Source organism: Cynocephalus volans, chromosome 4 (assembly GCF_027409185.1).
Source record: "Cynocephalus volans isolate mCynVol1 chromosome 4, mCynVol1.pri, whole genome shotgun sequence".
NCBI classification, from domain to species: Eukaryota; Metazoa; Chordata; class Mammalia; order Dermoptera; family Cynocephalidae; genus Cynocephalus; species Cynocephalus volans.
This window is the reverse complement of record NC_084463.1, coordinates 167,887,255-167,909,634: the sequence shown is the minus strand read 5'-3', so window position 1 is coordinate 167,909,634 and position 22,380 is coordinate 167,887,255. Positions and strand designations below refer to the sequence as shown.

At 55.6% G+C, this 22,380-nt stretch overlaps 1 protein-coding gene across 1 annotated transcript in view; it reads left to right on the top strand.

The window, feature by feature from the left end:
* Nucleotides 1-992: 992 nt before the first annotated feature.
* The window catches only part of MOB2 (MOB kinase activator 2), a 64,901-nt gene continuing 43,513 nt past the window's right edge, over nucleotides 993-22,380 (top strand). The window contains exon 1 of the mRNA XM_063094276.1: nucleotides 993-1,067. Within this exon, the coding sequence (XP_062950346.1) occupies nucleotides 1,051-1,067 (17 nt within the window). The 5' untranslated portion in view covers nucleotides 993-1,050. The remainder of the gene's footprint in view (nucleotides 1,068-22,380) is intronic.

Here is a 22,380-nt window from a genome sequence, read left to right as displayed (position 1 = left end):
CCTCTGTGACAGGATGTGTCCCCAGATGCATATCTCAGAAGCTCTCCAGCTCCCTGGGCAATGCTACTCAGTAAGTTCTTTGCACCTTGGCCTTTCTGTTTGTTGGTGGCAACTGACAGCCCCACCTGATACTGGAGATTTCCCCAACCTGGAGAGAAGGCTGGTGGTCGGAGGGGATCTGGGGGACAGGGGAGGGTTGGAGGGGATCCTCTGAGAGTGGGAAGAGGCTGCTTTCCTCTGGTTGAGGATTGGACAGTGGGCTGTGCTGGCCCTGAGGCTGTCATCTGTTTGATGCTCATGGCTATGTCACCCCACTGCAGGATGTCCCCATGGGTGAGGCTGCTGAACTCCCTCTGCTCTGGTTCCCCTCTCCTCAAGCATCTCTGGGGAAGGAGGACAGGGAATCCTGCCCTGTGACAGGTAGGCACTGAGGACCTGCTGTGGGCAAGGCCTTGGGATGGTGCGGCTAGTAGGGCAGATGCTGGGACAGATGGGGAGAGCCAGGGGCCTGAGAGGAGAGTTAGAGATGGGGGTGGGGGACAGCCAGAAGCCAAGAGGTACAGCCTGTAGAGCAAGGGGACAGTCCAAGATCTGAGGGGAGAGCCAGGGGCTCCAGGGGACAACATAAGTGTGTGTGTGTAGCGGGTGGGGAGACAGGCTGTTTAGCCCTCGGAGAACCCGAGGCAGGAGGGGAGAATCAGCGAGGGGATAGTCTGTGGTGCAAGGGGACAGCTGGTGTAGTCGCAGGACAGTCCCTGCACGGAGAGCAGATGGAGTGTGAGGTGACAGAGGGGTAAGGGACGGGGAGGGGGAACAGCCGGGGTGCAAGAAAGCAGCGGGGGGCGGGGCAAGGTCCGGAGCGGGGAGCACAGAGCCGGGCGTAGGGGGCACGGCTGCAGGCGGAGGGCGCGGCCGCGGGGGCCGCTGGGACTACGCGTCCCGGCGGGCGGCGCGGGCGCGTCACTTCCGGTGGCGGCGGGCGGGCGCGTGTTTACTTCCGGCCGCCGCCGGGTCGAGGCCGAGCGAGGCGGCGGCGGGCCCCGCGCAGCCATGGACTGGCTCATGGGGTGAGTCGGCGGCGGCGGCGGCGGCGGCGGGCCGGGGCGGCGGGCGGGCGGCCGCCGTGTCTGCGGGCTCGGGCGGGGGAGCTGCGCCGCCGCCCGGAAGGGGCGACCGCGACGCCGGCGGAGAGCGGCTCCTCAGGAGGCAGGGCGCCGGGCCGGCGGTGCGCGGCTCTCCCGGGCGGGCGGGCGGCGGCGGCGGGCGGGGAGGGCCCGGGCGTCCGGCCCCGCGAGCTGCGGCCGCCCCTCCGCGCCGTGGGCAGCCGGCCGGAGAGCGGGAAGCGGGGAGCGGGCGGCCGTCGTGCGGTGCCCTGGAGGAAGCCCCGGGCCCCAGCGCCTCGGAAACTTTCTCCTCCCCAGGGGCAGGACGGCGGCGCCGGCGCTGGTCCGCCCCGAGCTCGGCCGTGCGGTAGACGACGCGGGCGGCGCGACCGGGAGCTGCGCTTTGTCGGGGCCGGCGGGCAGGCGAGACCCATCCCCGCCTCGAACTGCGGGGGTTGCGGCGGAGGGACCCGGCTGCGGGCAGCGCGGGCGCGATCCCGGAGGGCGCGGGAGAGCGCGGGCGGCCGGCGGGTGCGGTGCGGCGGGCCGGAGTGCGGACAGGGCGGGTGCGGTGCGGTGCGACGGGCCGGCTGCGGGCAGGGCGGGTGCGGTGCGGACGGAGTGCGGGCAGGGCGTGCAGGGCGTGCGCGGCGGGCAGGGCGGGTGCGGTGCGGTGCGACGGGCGCCCCTCTGGCTCCTGGAGAGGCGGCGCCGCCCTCCCAGCCGCGCCGCTCGCCGGCTGCGTGCCTCTGGTGGCCGCTTCACCCGTGAGGCGGAGACTCTGCTGCTGGCAGCGCAGACTCGTGGCGGGGTAGGCCGAGGTGGAGGTGGCGGGGCGGGAGGCGTCTCGTCTGAGCCCCGGCGGTCTCCGACAGCTCAGGGCGCGCGCTGGCTTTCTGCGCTCATCCGGAGGGACTGCGTTGGCGGCAACCTGGCCTCCTGGTGAGCCGGTTTCAGAGAAGCAGATTCTTGAGTGGATGAGTTGAATTCACGGGGCTTCGTGTCCGGAGGACCAGCCGAAGCAGCTCAGGAGGCAGCCGGTTGTGTTTCGTGTGTGTGGTGGTTACCTACTGGTGTCTGCACGTGGCAGGTACACGGTGCCTGGAAATTGACCCGCAGCTAGGCTTTTAAAACTGACTGAGGTTTGTGCCTTACGGACTTTACTGTCGTCGTTGTGACTATCCAGAAGTTAATCGCGGTTAGGATTCCGAGGGACTGGTACTTATGACACTTGTCAGGACTTTGGTAACCAGGCAGTCCTCCGGGAGAGACAGGGGAGCTCTCATGTTATGGGCCCAGGCCGGGGGCCAGTCCAGGTGCGAGAGGAAAGCCTGTGAGCCTCTTGGAGCCGCTGCTTCTGAGGGACCTGGGAGGGGAAGGAGCATCTGTTGCTGCCTGGATGTAAAAACGTGCAGTTCGAAAAGGACAACGGAGATTTTTAAAGAGAGATTAAGATGAAGTGCGGTTGTCTTTGTGTGTGTGTGTTTAGAAAAGCAGTTGCACATTGGACGTTCTGAATCGTGAGTTCTTTAACAGTCCCTGAATATGAACCTCCTTTTCTTTTCTTTTTAAAGTAGTGATTTCAGTTGTCGAGTACCATTCTTCCTCGAGAGCTTGTTTTCAAGCTGGTATCCTAGCATGGTGCAGCTGAGAGGGCCCAGGTGTTCCTCTGTTCCTCCTTCCCTTGGCTTATTTCACATGTTTGTTGAACATCTGCTATAAAGATATGAAGATGTAAAAGCTGTGGAGTGAGTGAGCTGCAGAGAGCCCTGGTCTGCCCCACTGTGGGGTGGGGGTGGCAGCCATAGTGCGTGAAGAAGCCTGCTCCTGCCTGAGCGGCTGGCGTGTGCTTAGTGCTGGGCTTTTGTTGGCCATTAATTCTTTAACTAGGTTTCTCCCTGGAAGAATTGGGGAAATGTGTTATTATTGATTATTTGTTGATATTTTTATTCAAACCATTCAGTGTCAACCAGGTAGTTGGTTTGGAATACAGTTCTCTTGTGTTGAAAGTTTCTTTCTTCTTTTTTTTTTTTTTTATTAAGGAAAGGTTTCTTTAAATTAGTTCATCTCAGGTGACAAAGTATGGACTTGAAGCATGAACTGGACAGTAGCAGCAAACAGAGCTCACTGCCTTCTCTCCAGTCACTGTTAGGAACAGGAGAGTGGAATATAGACGGGCAAGGGGAAAACCATGTCTTCCCTTTGCTGGGGAGGAGCTGAGGGCCCCAGCTGCAGAGCAGTTTAGCAGCCTTATCTTCAGCACTCCCAGCTGCTCATGAGGAAGAGAGGCCCTACGGGGAGACCTGCTCAGGAAAGCCAGAACAAAGCCCTACACGTTGGGACTTGGTGATGAGTCTTGCTGGGACTTTTCTGGAGAAGGTTTGCAAGGCGTGGCTCTGGGCCTTCTCTTCCTGTACGTTTCCTCTGCTTGGCGTTGCTTTGAGCAAGCTGGCAAAGTAGCTGTAGAGTTAACTTAAAAGTCTTTCTCTTTTTCTTTCTCTCTCTCTTTCAGAAAGAGTAATTCATAACTTGAAAAGGGTTACCACTTCTTGTACAGTCAAACACTATTCCACTCTGGACAGCTGGTGACAGGGTGTCATACCTTGCCACTGGAAAGGAGAAGCTGCAGGAGCTACTTAAGATTCCACAGTCTGGGAAAGGGAAGTACTCAACCACACAGTGTTTGCTGGCTTAGGGCAGACTTTTGTCTTATCCTTAACTGGCAATGACAGGCATTCGTTAGCAAAAGATATGAGTGTTGTTTAAATTTTACACAACAGAAAGCACAATCCAGAATCTTCTGAGTATCTGGGAATGCAGAAGAGGAAACACACTTCCTCCTCCTTCTGACTGATGGGAGCAAACTGGCCCTCCCACTGGCCCTGGGGGGTGGGGTGTGACAGGGTGAAGTTTACTGGGACAGGACTGCCCTCCGCCCCTGGAAGTAGCCTCTGCAGCTGGGGCCCAGCCAGGGTGGGACTGGCACAGATCTTGGGCACCTGCCCCGGGGCGCTCTGTGCTCCCTTTCTGATGGCAGTGCTGTCCTGTTACTCTCCAGGCAGCAGTTAGATGGGGTGAGGTGTACTGTGGGGCTTTCTGGCTCTGGCAAGAGGAGGTAAAACTCCAGTGCTGGTCACTGAATGCCGAGTACATTGAAGTTGGAGACAGTCTCTCTCTCTTTTTTTTTCTGGCGGCTGGCTGGTCTCAGGATCTGAACCTGTGACCTTGGTGTCACCAGTGCCACGCTCTAAGCAACTCAGCTAACTGGCCAGCTGAGATGGTTTCTCTGGGTCAGCTGACAAGCGTTTGCTACCTGGCTGTGGGGCTTTCTGGCCTGTGTGGGCTGCCATCAGGAGTCTTCTGCATGGACGGAGATAGTGTCCTGCGTGCCTGTGTCCCTGCGAAGGTCTGAGTGGGTGTTGGTGCCTTTCTCTGCCTCGTGAGAGGGTGCTACCTGTGGCTGATAGCTGAGGCTGGTTGTGAGGACACCCACACTGAATGAGTTGGAGTCTCTAGATTTTTTTTAACAGCCTCATTGAGGTATAATTTACATACCATAAAGTTTACTTGTTTTAAGTGTACAATTAAGTAACTTTTAGTAAAATTACAGGCTGCGTCACCATCACCATAGTTTAACTTTAGGACGTTGCCATCTCCCCAAAGAAACTGCATGTCTATTTACAGTCACTGCCTGTCCCACCTGGCCAGAGGCAGCTACTGATCTGCTTTCTGTCTATGGATTTGCTGGGTCTGGGTATTTTGTATAAACGGAATCTCCATATGTGATCTTTTGTGACTGGTTCATGTAGTGTGGTGTTTTTAAAGTTCATCTATGTTGTCTCATGTGTCCATCCTTGCATTGCTGCGTGAGGTCTTGCTGTGTGGAGACGTGCAAGTGTGTGCACACTTTCGCCAGCAGGGGAACGTTTGGGTTGTGTCCACTTTGGCGATCACGGCTAGTGCTGTTGTGAACACCGCCTCTCACAACAGCTGGACCTCTTCCTCAGCTGGTGGCTCCAGGTTCCTGACGGAGTTTGTGCCTGCTGTGTGCTGGGGCTGGGGCCGAAGCTGCAGACAGGCCCTGCTGCGGCAGGCAGCTGGCGAGCAGGCGGTAGGCAGGGCCGTGTGACCCCTGTGGGCTTGTTGTAGCGGCACAGCTGTGAGGGCTGCTGTTCACCCTCCTGGGCGGCTCCCACTTCCAGCCTTCTGGTGTCGTGCCCTGTACTCGCTCACCAAGGCTGCTTCACCGGGTCCTGGAAAAGCGGCCTGCACTGGGAGCTGCCTGCCAGACCTTGTTACCAAGAGCTAGCAGGGCTCGGGAGGGACATGTGTGGGACAGCATGGTTGTGGGCGGCTGTCAGAGCCCATCTCGGGAGGCAGCGGGCTTCTGCTGCGGTCATCTGGTGTGGGGAGGTGGGTGTTGGGGACCACCTCAGTGGGATGCCTCACTGATGCTTCCGTATGACAGCGCTTCCTGCGTTGTCCTTGCAGCGGTCATGGGAGCCTGGGAACACACAAGGCCCTACCTATGAGTGTGGCGGACTGCTTGTAAGGCGCGGCGTGGGGCTCAGCCTCAGGGAGCTGCTCTCCTGGGCCTCGGTGGCACCCGGCATGGGGCCAGCGCAGGTTGGCAGATGCCAGGCTCCCAGGGCAGTCCCTCCGCTGCTTCTGTCAGGGAGACAGGGTGCTTGCTGGTGGGGCTCTGCAGGGCAATGGTCTCTGTTTGTTGATGGTGACCTCTGTGTGCTGTGCCTCCAGCCAGTGTCCGGCCATATGGAGGGAGGTGCAGGCTGCCCCGCCTGTCCTGGTGGGCGCACTGCCTGGTCTTCACCGTCATCATGTTTGCCTTTCTCTCTGCATAGGACTTCTCATGGCTGGGCACACCCACTGGTGTTCAGGGCAGCTCTGCAGGACAGCGCCTGGGAACACGGAAGTGACAGCAACTGAAACAAAAATAAGATGTGGGGGCTCAAAGAAAGGAGGAGGAGGGGGTTGGCAGGGCATCCCCGGCTGCGGTGATCTGTTGTCGACTTCTTTGCTCATCGCCTGTGGACTTGGACTGTGGCCACCACGTCCCTGTTACTGTCTGCTGGTCCCTCCCCTTTGGAGGATTCCTTTGCTGGCTGCACAGTGGCCTGGGCTGGGCTCTTCCCCTCAGCTCCTCCCTGCGGTGCGTGTGGATGTGGAGTAGTTAGTACGACTTCACATGTTTTGGTCTGTTTGGTTGGAATGTTGCTGCTGTGTTGGGTGGTGGTGGCACTTTTGGTCAGTGTTAATTGAGCATTTTGGTGTGGCAGGAAGGCAGGGAGCCCTGCAAAGGTATGCAGCTTCTCCCCCAAAAAGCATACAGGTGGGAAGGTTGGAAAGCAGGAGAGGTGGCCCGTGCCCTTTCCCTTTTGCTCATGACCTTTCAGGGTTGGGAGACTTTTCTTTCGGTCTTCCTTTCAGGGTCACCACTTCCCTTCAGCCTTGGTGGCTGGGCAGGCCACAGACTTGCAGATTCTGCCCCCACAGGGACGCAGCCTCAGGAGCCTTGCAGGGCTGTCATCTTGAGGTTTGGCCCACAGTGTCCGCACCTGCTGAAATTACCAGCTCCTGCTTTGCTGCTACTTTTGCCTAGTCTGTGGAAAGGCCTGATGGTGCCAGGTGGCCCTGAGGACCCAGATGCCTGAGCCTGGGGCTGGGCCTGGGAGTGAGCCTAGGAGCGTAAAATTAGCCTGGGCGTGGGCTGAAAGTTGCTCTTGTGAGCGAGGCTCGTCTGGTTGGGTCCTCTGCGGGGGAGGGTGTTGTGGGTTTTTCCTTCAGCACGCCTGCTGGCTGCTCTGCAACCTGCTCTTCTGGTGCCGTGTGTAACAAAGCTGTTTGTCATGAGTGGTGGTGTCATGGGGTAGAGTGTGAGCCAGAGAACTTGGGTTGAGTTCACTGCCTGCTGGAGGCCTGTGAGCATGGGTGCCCACTGTGTGCGGGAACCGTCCTAAGCAGAGATGAGGGGGCCGACCTCAGGCAGCTTCCCCCTGCTGACGAGGAGGCAAGAGGAAGGCGGCATGGGGTGTGGCGGCCGGGAGCCATGCCAGCAGGGGCTCTGGGAGGCCTCCTGGGGAGATGCCATTTAGCCGAGACCTGGAGGGGGAGGGGACTGGTATGGGCAATGAGTGTTTGAAGGATAGTGTCTTTGTAATCAGACGAGGTCTTTGGCGACCTCGTCCAGAGCCTGTTTCTGGCACCAGGGAGGGGAAGCCCTGAGTGGCTGTGTTGAGCAGAGAGGGTGGCAGTCTGCTCCGCCCCAGCCCCAGCCCCATTGTTCCCTGGGGTTTGCTTTTTTTATCAACACAATTATTTCTTAGTCAAGTGTTTTAAAAGGACCGTCTCCTCCCCGAGTGCAGTGGTCTGCCTCTTTTGGGGACTGGATAGCACCTGTTGCTCTGCCCTCCCCTGTTGGCCCATTTTGCCCGCACGCCTCCCACAGAGAGCTCTGCCTGTCACACTCTTGCTGGGGACAGCACCACCTGCGACCTCCCACCACTTCCCGCGGGGTGCACTCTTCTGCCCTCAGCCTGGCCTCCCAGGCTCTCTGCAGACAGACCCACTTTCGGGCCTGCTTGGCCCTTGCTCTGCACAGTTCCATGGGGGTGCCAGGCTCCCTGCCCCCTTCAGGAGGTCCTTACTGGCCACCCCAGAGGCCATGCCCTTTCTGTCTCCTCCTGATTTCTGGGCGGAACTTGCCCCTCCTCCTGTGCTGCTAGCCTCTCCTAACCCCTGTCCTCCCTCCCTCCCTCCCTCCCTCCCTCCCTCCTTACGCTGGTGGGCTGTGTGTCCTGGCTTCGTGGGATCAGGCATATGACTAGTGGTGCCAGGCCCTGTGGTAAGGCCTGTGAGGGGAGGCCATGCCCTGTCTGTGGGTGGCCTCTGAAAGGAGATGCCTCACTTTAGAGTGGGCCATGTGGCCACTGGGACCAGGGAAGTGACTGGTCCTGGGTGACCAGTGCTCCCCAGCCCCGCCTCATGGGCACATAGTTAGCTGGCCCTTCTGTTGGGGGAGCAGTTCCTGTGCACCTGACCCTGCCCTGGGGATGCACAGGTGCCGCCCTTCCTCCCGGGCTGATTTCTCTTGGCATCTTCTCAGGGGAGCAGTGAGGGCGTGTTTATGATCTGATACTAGCTTTTCTCTGAGCCTGGACGACCCCTTCCCCCAGCTGCTTGGCTGTTGTCACCATCAGCACGTAAGGCTGTCTCCTTCCTTGTTTTCCACCCTTGGGACAAGGAAGGCAGGCCCAGCCCCACCGGCCGGCGGAAGCAGCCACTGCCACTACGCTGCAGCGTGGAAGTAGCGTCCGGGTTTTAGGCAGTTTGTGAAAAGCCAACCAGGTTTCACAGTGCTTGTTTCAGAAAGCGCTGTTTCCTTCTCTGGGCAGGTGGTTGAGCGGGCCGGGGGACACTGGCCTGTGACTGAGGTTAGACCTGTGAGCAGGGCCAGAGCGTTTGCCTGGTGCTGTGACTCTTGCCAAGCAGGTGGTTGAGTGAGAATCAGGGGCATCCGAGAAACACACAGTGGGATGGAGGCTCTGCTGCATCCTGAGACACAGTGTCCTCTGCAGCAGCACTCCCTCCTGCTCACAGCCCGTTCTTTCCTGTCCCACTTGCAAAGGCCCTCGGCATGGCCCAGCTCTATGGGTGGGCTCTGGCTTCTGAAGTGCCCTTTGGCTTGACTGCTGTCCCTGGAGCTGGGGAGTCGACGAGAAGCGGCCCAGGGAAGAGTCCGTCCAGGAGGTGGGGGGACCTGGTGCTTAACACCCGGTCCCAGCTGCTCATTGACTAGAAGCGTCTGAAGGAAACATGCCTCTCAGCAGTGACTGCTTTTGTTCCAAGGTGCTGTCCACCTATTCAGGCTGTCTCCCTGCTTACGTTAGCCTGATGTTCTGGGATAGCTGAGGGAGGCCGGGTGAGGGGGAGCGGCCTAGTCCCAGAGCCTGTGCCTCCAGGGGCCGCCCGGGCCTTGCATCAGGGAGGTGGTGTCCATGGGGGCTGCGGAGGCAGGACTTGAATGCGGCACATTCTGTGACTCGGGCAGCAGAAACAGTTATTCTATACTTTACTTATTTATACATGCTTTTTACTTTATACTTTAAATTAAAACTTGTCATGCAGTATAGACTTTCCCAAGCCCGCAAACAGTCTTGGAATAGGTTATCTTCAATGGCTGTCCTACCTTACTTTCTCCTCTGTAATTGGAGATTTAGGATGTTTCCAGACTGTGTGGTGCTTTTGGAATCCTTGTGTGCAGAGCAGGGGGCCCGCGTTGGTGATTCCATGGCTGTACATCTGGAAGGCTGGACTGTGTTCCTGGCTTCACACCTCATGGCCAGCTGCTGTGTCACTGTTGAGGAAATCTTTGCCACACTGACAGGCAAAGAATGGCACTTTGGTTTAGTCCACATTTCTTTTTGGGAGGGCTTGTGGGTCAATGTTCCCATGTGCTGGGGACCGTGCTGGTTTTTCCTTTGTGAATCATGTGCTTGGTCTTTGCTTTATCTTGAGTTGGTCTAGTTTTCTCATGACTGGCATGAGTTTTCTGTATTTTAAGGGTATTAAGATTTTAGAGCTCGTTCTTAAAAAGACAGGTGAAAGCTGAGAGAGAAACTATTGGGGGGGGCGGGTGTGCTAGAGCCCAAGGGTTGTCTCCACCGCTCTCCTATCTGGGGTTACAGTGTGGGGAGGATGTGTGGTCCAGGGGACCAGGGAGTGGTGGCCGGGCCACCAGGGTGGCTTGGGTGTGGAGCCCCAGGGCATCTGCTTGGCCCCTGTGCCCTACCATTCTCCTTCCTGACTGGTGCTTCAGGGGCTCTTTCTATCATTTCTTATTTTATTTAATGACTTGGTCCTCCAACCCCACCATGAGTTGTTGGGACTGTGCACCGTTTAGCTCCTCCGCCAGGAAGAAATTCAGTCATGCTGGCACTTGATACCACTGAACTTGGGAGCCCATCCAATGCCTGGTGCTCGTCAGGCATGTTTGTCACTGAGGCTGGGGAGAGTGTGGAGAAGGCAGGGATTCAGGGCAACACGGAGGGCCCAGAGCAGTGCTTCTCACAGTGACTCTGAAGGAACACCTGTCCTCTGAGATGACCAGGTGAGTTTGGGAAGCCCTGGGTGAAGTCTGGGGTCCTCTTGGAAGCTCAGTGGACAGCCTTGGTAGAGTGTCAGCGAATGCCTCTGTTTTGATGGGCTTCGTGTCTCTGACCTACATGTAGCCTCTGCTGTGCATGATATGGTCAGAGCCTGTGGTATTCCCAGGGCAGGGAGCGGGCACTGGGTGGGTCTCCCCCTGGCCCGCTGGCTGCACCTTGACCCCTGGAAGCAGGGAACTCTGAGGTGAGCCCTGCGTGGAGTTGTACAGGGACTTGTGTGCCCCACATGTTGTGTCTTGGGAATGCTGCTTGCACAGTGCTGCGCGGCTGGAGATGGCCACCGTCAGCAGCAGGTTTAGAAACGCTTTGTAACAAAAATCTTTATTTTCAAGTACATTCTGTCGTTCTTGCTGGGAAGGCCTTCTACCTTTTTGGCTGGAGAAGTGCTGGGCCATGCTGAATTCTGCTGAGGGTCCTGGGCATTCGTAATTTATGTGGAAATGAAAGCTGTCCTGCTGTGACCTCGCGCTGCTTACTGCTGTGCACTTCCTCCCAGGCAGACCCAAGCAGCTGCTCGTGGAGGGTGCGTGGTTGTAGCCCCACAGATGCTTTTGCTCTTTTTCTTTGCAGGAACGACTCTGCAAAGAGCGAGGGAGGTGGTGGGGTTTGGAGTGTGGCTGAGCTCCTCTTGGGGGGCCCTGCTCCTCTCCCTTGTTCCCTTCCTTCTCACTGGACGCTGAGGTTTCAGGTAGCAGCCTTCGTGGTTAGCTGGTCCCGAGGTCTGAACTGTCACCAAGAACACAGCAGGTCCCTGACTTCGCCAGCAAGGTGTCCTCTGTCTCCCAAGATGGCTCCATGGGCAAGGCCCTGCTGGGTGTAGTCCCCGCTGCCCTGATGATGGAGCTGGGACTTGGGGCCCTGGGTGTCCTTTGAAACTTTTGTGTAGCTCATGTACCACTCACACAAGGGTCCAGAAAGGCTGATGTCTGGCTGGTTGGTCTGGGTCCAAGGTCCTGCCCAGCCTCTGGGCTGGATTCTAGGCCTAGACCACTGGGGCCAAGCCTGGAGCCTTCTGTAGGAGGACTGGGGCCTGCCATGCCCTGCAGTGGTTGTCCGTGTGCTACATCAGCAATGATGGGGTGGGAGACCCATCTCATCCAGATGTGTACAGCATGGACTGAGAAGGGGCTGGGGCTGGTCTGTGCCATGCTGGGGCCCATGGCCCCCCCTCCAGCAGGCTCCTCCCTGCTCTAGGGCCATTGTCAGTTCCAGTTTAATTGCCAGACAGAGACCTTGACTGCATCCCTGCACCATGGGTTGAGTGGCTTGGCTGTGTGCGTATAGTCATTTTTGCAGGTGGATGGTGGAATGCGTGCAAGCAGAGGCCCGGGGGGTGGGGGTTCTACTGTTACACCCACCCACCTCCTGTCTGCCCTTGGTGTGCAGCACCCTTCCTGCTCGGTCTTCACAGCAAGGACAGGCTGGGATGGGGTTAACTGAGATCCAGCATGTCATGGTTAGAGGTCCACCTTTGCTGTCCTATGGAGTGGGCTTTAGTTCCTGTCTGCCATGAGCAGTGTGACCTGGGGCTGGTGTGTCAGGTCTGCGAGCCTTGAGCCTCCGTCATTCTACGTGTTGTGTGGGGACATTAGTCCCTAATTGGTGGGTGGTGCCTGTTCTTGTAATTACAGTGGTGGCTGCAGTCCTAGGAGCAGGTGTGGTTGCAGAGGCCTTGTGGCTGGTGTCTCCAAGTGCCCTGGCCCTGCGCTGGCACAACAGGGAGGGGAGACATTGGGCTCCTTGTGAGCTTTCACGGAGTTTGTCAGCCCTGTGGGCACTGGAGATGTGGGGCTCAGACTGTTGTGAGGCTGGGGACCAGACAAATGGGGTAGGGGGTATGGTGTAGGAGCTGCGCCTCCACCCCCGTGCTGCACCCTGGCGCTGCCACCATGTTCCTCCTGGACTCCCTCTGAAAGACCCTAGCCTAGTGCCCTTCTGGGTCAGGTGGCCGTGGTCTTCCCTCTCTTCTGATGCTTTGTTTTAGCTGGTGGTTCAGAGGTGGGACCAGGGCCCAGCACCTGCAGCTGTCCCCAGCCATCCTGTAAGTACCTTCTGCTGGTTACTTGGACGGGAGAGCAGTGGTAATTACTGGGCCACCCTTCCCCATCCCAGGGCTGGCATGTCTGCCAGGTACAGTTTACACGCAGCACTGCAGTTTTCTGTTGGTCATTTCTTCCCCAGGAGTCTAGGATAACAAAAATAAAATATCCCCTGAAATGGTATTTGTAGGGCTCTGTGGTGAGGACCAAACCCTCTGGGAGGGTCTTGGCATGTATGCCCTGGATCTGTGAGCCCTGGGCCTGGAGCCTGCTGCCGGGGCAGCTGTGTCCTGCCTGCCTGCATGCCCTGTGGTCCTGGGTGCAGAGCCTGACCCAGAGGCCTGTCAGGATCATGGCTATGCTGGACCCTCTGGGCAGGCCTACAGTTTCCTGGGCTGATCAGGCCCTGTGGCTGCAGGCTGTTATCGACGTAGACACTTGGGGATAGAGGAGATGTGTCCTTGATGCAGGTCCTCCATAGTGCAGCAGAGAGGATTGACCATGTCATTCTCCTGCTTAAAAAACCCCTGTCGCCTGTGGGATGGAGTCCAAATCCCATCTGCCTCTAGTTCTGCTCCATGTCCTGCAGTCGTGCTGCAGCCTGGCCTGGCCTTGGATGTCCCCTCTTCTGCTGAGACACCAGCTCTGTGCCCGTGCTATGTCCTTGACCTGCAGAGCCCCGTCTGCCTGCCTGGCTCCTGTGTATCTTCAAGATCCGATGCGGACTTCTTGGGCACAGCCTCCCTATGGCTAGGAGCCTCAGGACCAAGATAATGAATGGGGGTGGATGGAGCTTCTCAGTTGTTGTCTAAAAGATGTCCTGGCCCTTCCTTTTCTTCCCGCCTTTGTAGGGTTCCCAGACAGGCCCTGGGGAGGATGCAGAGCTGCCCTACTGGCCTAGGCCCCAAAAAGATGTTGGGGAGCTGAGCCCACCACTCTGCCCTGCAGTAATGCCAGGGAGAGGATCAGTGCTTGGGGAGGGGGGTCTTTGTCACAGCAGCTTGGCATAGCTGTGCTCTGAAGTGGGTATGAGGGCTTGAGAGCAGGGCGCACACATCCGACCTGCTTCAGAGAGAGGTGGACCCACAACCCTCAGGCCACACGCCCTCCGTACACACTCATGACCATTCACAGAAATGGACCTGAACCTCAACAGATTTGAGTGAACCGAATTAATCCAGAGCATGTTCTTGGCCAAAGTGGAATTAAACTAGAAATCAAAGAAATAAGTCTTTTAGAAATTAGGAAGCACAGCTCTTAGTAACCAGTGGGACAAAGAAAAATTTGTATTGGAAATTAGAAGATATTTTTAGCTGAAAGATAACAAAAATGTCACATATCAGGACTTGTGGGATGCAGATAGACCAGAGAGTGATTCTGAGCCTGCAGTGGCATGCCGGGAGCAAAGGGTGGCTGTGACTGGCAGGCGAGCCACTGCTGGTGCCTGGAGGATGGCAGAGGGCAGTGAGGGAGGGGTGGAGGCTGACAAGACAGAAAGCAGGTCCTCAGCAGAGCACCACGGCCAGAGCCAGATTTTTTGAAAACAGCAGTAAAGTGAAAGCCTCTGGTGAGACGGATGAAGATGAAAAGAAAGAAAAGATGGCACAGACTGCCAGTCTCATTAGTGAGTCGCGTGGGGCCAGCTGCATGGTCACAGGGATATATGTATTAAATCTTGACCCATACCTCACACCATAAGAATAGCTGAGCCAGGTAGAGTGTAGGTCTCAGTGTGGAAGCTTCTAGAACTGCCGTTCAATACAGCCTCTGGCCACATCTGGCTGTTGAGTGCTGGAGAGCTGAATGCAGAATAAACTGGGCTTTGAAAAAAATGATGTGTCGTTTTAGTATTTTATTTATGGATTGCATGTTGAAAAAGTAATATTTTAGATCTGTTGGGGTAAATAAAACTTGTTCTGAACACCTGGTTTTGGTATAACTTCTTATGAAAATCCACTCTTGTTATGTACATGCAGCCTCAGCTGTTTCTAATGTTTACTTTTTAAAAAGAGTTTGAAATAATTTCAAAGTTAGATGTTGCAAAATTAGCTTAAATAGCTTCTGTATACCATCACCCAGATTCCCTAAATGTTAATGTTTTTATCACGTTTGGTTTATCATGCTCTCTGCACACACATGCACACATGTGCACACGCTTTTTTCCTTAGCAGTTTGAGAGTGGCCTGCTCCTTCGCCCCAGCATAGGATAGAGTATTTCAATATGAAAGTGCTTGGGAGCAACTGCACTAGATACAGAACGAAGGAGCCAGATGCTTCCAGCCTATTGAACACAAGCCTGTGAAGGGGCTTGGAGCCACTTGGGTAAGAGGTAGAGGAAGACGAAAAGCAGAGGTGAGGAGGCTGTGGTGTCAGCGTACGTTGTGGGTGGCTAGAGGGGACGGGACCTGCATGGAAATTGCCGCACAGGCAGGGGCTGTGGGAGTGGGGGAAGGGAGGAGGCGGCCAGCTCTCAGTCCTGCTGGCCAGCCCGCTGGTCACCTCCTTGGTGAGCACTGCCCTGGAGGTGGCTTGGGGGCATGGGCAGCTTACTCACTTAGGGGTGTGTTCACATGCCAGTCCCGAGACTGTGGAGACCAGGCCCTGCCCTCACAATGGGAAAAGTGCATGGGATGGAGGGAGAAGGAAGAAGGAGAGGCCGGGAGAAGTTTGGGGGCTGAGCAGGGTCAGCGGTGGAGGAGGTGCCAAGACAATAGGTGGTTCCCAAATAAATACATTCATGACAGGGTTGTCACAACCTGGATTTCTTATTGAGCGGTTTTTTTTTTTTTTTTGTGACCGGTAAGGGGATTGCAACCCTCGTGCGCTCAGCCAGTGAGCGCACCGGCCATCCCTATATAGGATTCAAACCCGTGGCTGGAGTGCTGCTGCACTCCCAGCGCCGCACTCTCCCGAGTGAGCTACGGGGTCGGCCCTTATTGAGTGGTTTTTAAAGCAGCCTTTGTTAATGGAAGTCAGTAAGACCCACATATTTCATTTCTCTGATTCAATAGTGTTTAGTTTTAAGCTGTCTAGAAGGAGCCTCCTTTGCCTCTCATTTGCAGCCGTGGCGCTCGCTTTTGCATTACTGAACGGTTGCCTTAAAACTCCTCTCCCCTTGACTAATCCTGAGATCTCACATGCTAAGAGAGAGTCCAGTCTGGTGGTGATTTCTGGACACTGTTCCATTTGAGCTTCCTTTTCCAACACAGCTTTGTCCTGAACACCTGGTTTTGGTGTAACTACTTACAAGAATCCATTCTGTTATGTACATGCACCCCTGGCGTCCATGCTAATCCTCCTGGTGCCCCCCAGCATACTGACAACCAAATAAGCCTCACAGGTTTCCAGAACTCCCGCTGGTTTCCACTTAGTGGCTTATCCCTCTGTCCCATGTCCTGCATCTCTAGTCAGCGCCACAGTCTGTCTTTCCTGCTCCTCTGCTGGGGTGGCCAGAGGCTACTGCCCAAAGGTGACGCAGGCTCACATTGCAGCCCTGCGCTGCTGTCCTGCACAGTGCTGGGTTTCTGTCCACTGTAGTGTTTGCTTGTGATGCCTGGTGTCCCATTCCATTGGCTCCACTTGCTGGTCTTCCCCTGGGAGGCAAGGGCAGTTTGTTCTTGGGTTCTGTGTCCTAGGATCTCATGGGGCTGGCCTGGGGCAGGCATCCAGCAGGTGTGTGCTCAGTGGATTTGGAGAGCCCCCCGACAGGGGACATCAGTGCCCTCTCTGCTGCTTTTGCCCAGCTTCTGGCTAGCATCCCAAAGAGGCAGAGGGGCTTTTCATGTGCCTGCAGCTTGTCCAGGGCCTGGGGTGTCTGGCGGGACAGGGCTGTCTGTCCATCTGTCTGGGAGGGGCCCCAGCAGGTGTCAGGGGAGCCCAGGCAGGCCTCCAGTAGCTGGACTAAAGCATGTGCCCGGGTCTGGCTTTAGCGAGAGTGTCCTGAGGTTGCCTTCTTTGTGCATCCCTCGTGAATGAGAGTAAGGAGCTGTGGAAATGGCTTTTGGGGAAACCAGCCCACTGCAGAGGTTTCCTGGAGTGACTAGAGTCCAGGGGCCTTAAGGCAACCTCCTTGCACAAGGACCTGCGGCTGTAGCAGGTATGGTGGGTGAGGTTCTCGCCCTGTTAGCAGCCTGGCGAGCAGCTCAGGACCTTGGGCCCTCCCCTGCAGTGCTGCTTGTGCCCACTGACTGGACACTGCCCTGTGGTCAGGACACTGGCGAGAGGGAGACTGATGGAAGGACAGCTCCAGTGGTACCTCCTCCTCCTGGGCCCTCCTTTAACATGGCCCAGTCTCTGTTCACACAAGGTGGCGTGAGGGACCGTGCCAGGTTCTGGTGGTGGCAACGACTGGAGGTAGCTCCATTCAGCACATGTCCACCATTACATACCTCTCTGTCCTGGCCAGAAACCTTCCTTCTCAGAGCCCGCAGCCTTCCCGTGGGCCCATGCACCTGCAGTCAGAGTGGACCCCTGTGTTCATTTGCTTGTGTCTTGTTCTCTCCTTTCTGGGTGACGGGAAGAGAGCAGGTGTGTGCCCTTCACCTTCTGAGGTGTAAATCCAGAGTGACATGGCGGCAGTGCGGCTGGGAGTCTTGGGCTCTTACCCTCTGTGCTGCAGCTCCAGTGCCCACATGTCAGGGGCTGGTATGGAAAGGAAACAAGGCTCATCCTGGGCTTATCTTTTCCTGATTCCTTCTTTACCCAGGTGGGGGAGTGGTGTCTCATTCCTGACCTGTCCTGTCCTCCCTCCTCATCCCCAGCCCCAGGGACCCACTCACACCTCCATGCACCCCTCTGCCCTGAGCCCTTGGGACCCCATCTTAGGACAGGTGTGTGGTACTCGCTGGTTCAGCTGCCAGGGCTGGTGAGTACCCCACTACTGCCCTTTATGGGGATGTGCTGTGTGTTGGGCTCTGTGCTGCTGAGGACTGGGCAGCACAGGAACCGAGGCTCAGGGGTCAGGTCTGTACCCGGTGCTATAAGGCAGCAGCCCCTAGGTGCAGTGTGGGCACCAGCTGTGGTGTCGCCTGGGAACGTGGCAGAAATGCATGTTCTCAGGCCCCACCCAGACCCGCTGCTCTGGATACTCAGGTGGGCCCTGCCAGCTGCAGACAAGCTTCCCTGTGAGCTGCCCACTGGGAGGCCATGCCTCAGGCTGGTCTGACCCAGAGCGCTCTGACGCCCACTGTGGCCACCACGTCTTCCCTCCCTGGTCGCCAGCTTTGTCAGCTGGGCCTTGTCTGCTTGGGTGTGCACATGTTGTTGCAGAGGCAGAGGTGTTTCTTCTAGATTTGGCACCATCTACATACACCCATCAGGAAACATGCTGTCTGGCTGTGGTTTTGGGAAATATGGGGGACACAGCCGGTCTGTGACTTAACCATGCCCTATGTGGCATCCTGTGGCATCTGGAGGTTGGTGATGGAAGCTAGGAGGGGCTTGTCCTTGTGAGGAGGCAGGTGGGAGGCAGGGAGCAATAGTGGCCCCATCTCTGAGACTAGTGCTCATGGATAGTGACGGGAGGCGGCTGGGCGTGGGGAGCACCTGCGACAAGGTGTTCTGGGCAGAGTGGAGCCGGGCTCTGAAGTTCGGCCTCCCTGTGCCTCCTCCCCCTCCACTGCTGTGCCTGCCCGGCTTCTCTCCATGGCAGCAGGACACAGGGCCCGGGCCATTGCCGAGGGCATCTTCCAAGCTTCTTACTACAGATCGTTGTGAACTTGGGGGGGGGCCGTGCCAAGGGTATTGTGGATGACAGTAAAAATCCTTTAATATCGTCAATGTTCTGTTATTCACATTTTCCCATAAAGGCTCCATAAATGTCTGCCCTGCCTCTCTCTCACCTTCTCACATGCTTTTCTCTCCTCCCTCCCTCCACACCTCCCTTTCTCTCACTCACTTTTTAAATCTTTCCCCCCACCCTCCATCCCTCTATCCTTCTAACAATTTGTTTGGATTGAGATTCAAGTAAATTACATAGATTCCAGTTGGTTGAGACAGCTGTAGGTTCCCTCCTCGTTCTGTCTTTCCTTGTGGTATTTTGTGGAAGAAACCAGGTTGTGTGTGGACTGTGTCATTTATGTCTTTCTCTTGTCCTGTACTTACCGTCCACTGGTGCCTTGGCAAGACTGAGGCCACATGTGGCGTGTGGCCTGCTTCCTCAGGAGGCGTGTGACACCTGGCTGCCCCTCTTCTTGGGGCGCCGTCTGGCATTGCTCATTGTCTAGATCCATGAATTTGTTAGATTCTGCCAAACGATGCTGTGACATTCTCTTTCCTTCCTTATTAACTAGAAAACTACAAAGAGAAACTTCCTCTTGTTAGCAGTTTGGTTACCCCAAGAAATTTAAGATGAATGCTTGATTCTTTCCCTCTGTTTACCAGCTCTCAGGATGAAGGAATTGACTCCGTATTGTTTTCTAAAAGCAACCATTAGGGGGTAAAATAAATAGAGAAATACACACTCACACAAAGTAAAGATCTTTAAGAGTCATGGATTAACCAGTGTTGGTCTTTGTGTCCATCATGGCCGTCACCCTTGCCAGTGGCCACACTGGGCCGTCTCTGGCCCCTGGGCCTTGTTTCTTGCCCTGGTTGGTCTTGGACAGCTTTGCTGCTCTCTGTGGTGACAGTGTTCTCCAGGGCTGTCCTGTATGCTTGCTGCTCTAGACCTGGGATCCACCTTTTCTCCAAGGAGTCCTGGTGTCTTGCTGTGGGAAGTGGTTTCAGAGACCACACTCCGGGTGCAGGGGTGTGCGTCTCTGAGGGGCAGCCATTTTGGCCAGGCCTCTTCAGTGAGCAGAGTGTGCATGGAGGGACGCAGGCTCTGGGATTCACCCTCCCCCTCTGTTCGTGTTCAGGCCCAGGGCTTTTTTATCCTGTATTCACATCCCACCGTGCCAGAACGTGGGTTCTTCACTACACCAACGTACTTCCCCGCTTACTCCATTCCACATTCACACCAAGACTTGGCACGGTAATACGAACACCACCCCCACAGCACCCCCATGAAAACAGTTTTGGGGAGTGGGGCAGGTTCTTCATGTTCTGGGATGTCCTCACATCTCTGAGGGTGCTTGGTCACCCCAGAGTGTTTTACAGTCCCTCACAAGGGGTCTTTCAGGAGGATGTACCACTGCTGCTGGGACATGGTTCCTTTTGTGGTTCTTTCCAAGTTTTTCTAATTCTGATTTATGATGTTTCTTCAGGGTTTCTGTTATTTTCCTAACTTTTTGGACAGTTTTGAAGTCGTAAGTTCCAGTTTTTATCTTTATGGGCAGATCCTTTCTGGCTTTTGTGTTATATGGGGTGTTCTAACCCTTATACATGTGCACTCTCTCATGTTTTTTAGTAACTTTGTATTGGACTTGACCACCACCCTTTTCTCTTGATCTCTTTTAGAGTGAAATGTGTTTTCCTGGGTTTTGTTTGTTTATTTTTTGGTGGAGGGAGGCTAGAATAGCTCTTTTAGTCTCTTGGCTCTGGAGGTCCCTATTCTGTTGTCTTCAGCAAGAGACAGAAACAGTGCTGAGGTTGGCTGTCTCCGTTCTCTGCATTGTCTCTGTGTTGGGGAAAGTGCTCCGGCAGGGTCATCCCAGGTTAGAGTCCAGCTCTGCTTATCAGAAGGAATTCAGAACCATGGAGCCAGGAGCTGGGGACTGAAAGAGCAGCTGCCTCAGGAAGGGGCATTGCAAGCACTGGCCTGTGCTCAAAGCGGCAGTTCCCAGACTCAAGGCTGGGTTGAGGCCACCAAACAGGAGGAGAGTGTTGTGCCTGCCGATTCCCAGCTTGGAGGGAACCAGGATGCAGGAGAAGGTGCCTGGTCCTGGGATGGTATCTGAGCTGCACCGTCCCCACCAAGAGTCTTCAGTCTTACACAACACTCCCTGGGTGGGGCTGCGAGCTTGGGAAGTGCACCCCTGGCATTTGGGTTGCTGGGGTACCGGCTCTGAAAGAATATATTTTGGAAGCACTTTTACAAGTCAGGTGGAGTGTCGGAGAGCGTTGTCTGGTGCAGAACCTGCGCAGCAGTTCTGAGAATCGTGGCTAGCTTTGAAAACACTTGGCTTGTTGGACACACTGGCCGCCTTGCCCTCGGAAGGCTATTCCGTTGGTTCTGTTTTTAAGCATGGTTTTGTTTTTGTTAGTCCAGCGATTGTATCTTTTTGGGAATGCCACAGCTCTCTCCAGTTGGAATACACGCTTCATCAGAGACGTTGTTTAGTTGTTTCCAAAATGTGTGGTTTGCTTGTGCTCCTGTGGATGTGCAGGTAGATTCCCAGTAGAGATGCTGCGGGAGCTCCTCTTAGCAGTGGGCTTGAGCGGGCTCTGTGCTCCATGCAGAGGGACCCAAGTGAAGGGCCCGATGCAGCAACCCCTTGTTCCAGAATGGTCTTTCGAAAACTTGTGATCAAGACCCATAGTAGGAAATTCATTTTATAACGTGACCTAGAACACTCTCTGTGTATCTGTGTGTAACCAGAACAGACTGACACGTCATACCTGCTGTGTACTGACCATTTCTGTTCTGTGCTCGTTCACTAAAAAAATGTTGGTCTGACCCACTACACCAATTTCACAACCATGTTAATGGGTCTAGCTTGTAGGTTAAGAAACACATTTCTAGAGTAGTGCAGTCACATTGTGAAATAAAAAAGCAGGAGAAAAATAAAGTGAAAAGGAGATCCCCTTAAAATATGGCAAAATCCAGGCTTTCTAACTGAGGGTTGTTTCCTGACAAAAGAGGAATTTGTGCTTTTAAAGGAGGGGATAGAGATTTGGGGGTAGCCTATCAGCAGAGTGCTCTGGATTTCCATACTGGTCTCACAGCTGTACTGAGCGTGCTGTGTGCTCTGTGTGTGTGGTATTGTGTGCTGTGCATGTATATGGGCCATGAGTGTGCGTGGTGCTGTGTGGGTCATGTGTATGTGCATGTGGGCCATGTGTGTGCATGCGTGGCGTACATGCACTGGGCGCCTCTTCTTGAGAAGGCAGCCAAGGCAGGCTGTGCCGTGCCTCTGGTCAGGTTGCAGCAGAGACTAGGGCCCTCATGCTATTACGAGGGGTGTTTACCGAGCACAGCCTCATCCCAGGGTCGGGGTTGGGGTCCTGGGTGTTCAGGGCACCAGCATGTGGGCTTTTCACTGTTCCTTCCTCTGGAGCTTATCATGGAGTTGCCTCCTACAACCTCTGGACAGGCCCACTACTGCTTGCCTGTCACTGTCCTGAGCTCATGGGAGACGCAGCATGACTCTGGGGTTGTGGTGATGATTCTGAGCTGAGATGTTTGAGAAAACAAGGCCCTCAAATCATTTTGCAGGTATGATCCTCCATCATCAAGACTGTTGAATTTAATACATGAGCAAAACTTTTGTCTAAATGAGAGTCTTTCTGGTTCTCGGTGGGCTGTGTGGGGCTGTTTGGAGCTGTCCGGAGCTACAGGTTGGCTGCTTTACAGGTGACCCGAGCTCTAGGGCCACGCCCTTCTGCAGCCGTGGCAGCAGCTCCTTGTCCTCTTGGCCCTGCTGAAGGGGCAGCAGAGTGCAGCCTCTGGGCCTCTCTTGGTGCAGTGAGGCCAGAGGCCTCTGTGTCCTGTTTGAGGTAAGTTGGGAAGGGTTGGCCGGGTAGGGTTCTCATTCCATTTCAGTGGGAGATCTTATCAGTTACTCTCAGAGCTTCCAGAGAACAGGGGAGTCATCATTTCTCCGTTTCTCCAAGGCATGTGGAGCGCGTCGCTAGCAAGTCTTTGTGAAAGTGTCATTTTGCACTCTGGAGAGTGCTTTGGAATGCGTTTGCTGCCCCTCCTCTTGTCGCTGTGAAAACTTCTCTGGCCTCTTCTCCTGCTCCTACTAGAACAGCGTCAGACAGTGTGTCTCAAGTGCCCAGCTGCCCACCTGGAGGTGGAAGGAGGTTGGGAGGGGGCATGGCCATGGGGAAGCCTGCAGGCTCAGTTGCAGTATGTGCCCCTGCGCTTATGGGATTGGGTTTAAGAAGGGGCTGAGGGTGGCTTCAGCAAGAGCTGTTTTGTGGCATAGTGGGTGTGGGAGGGATGGGTGG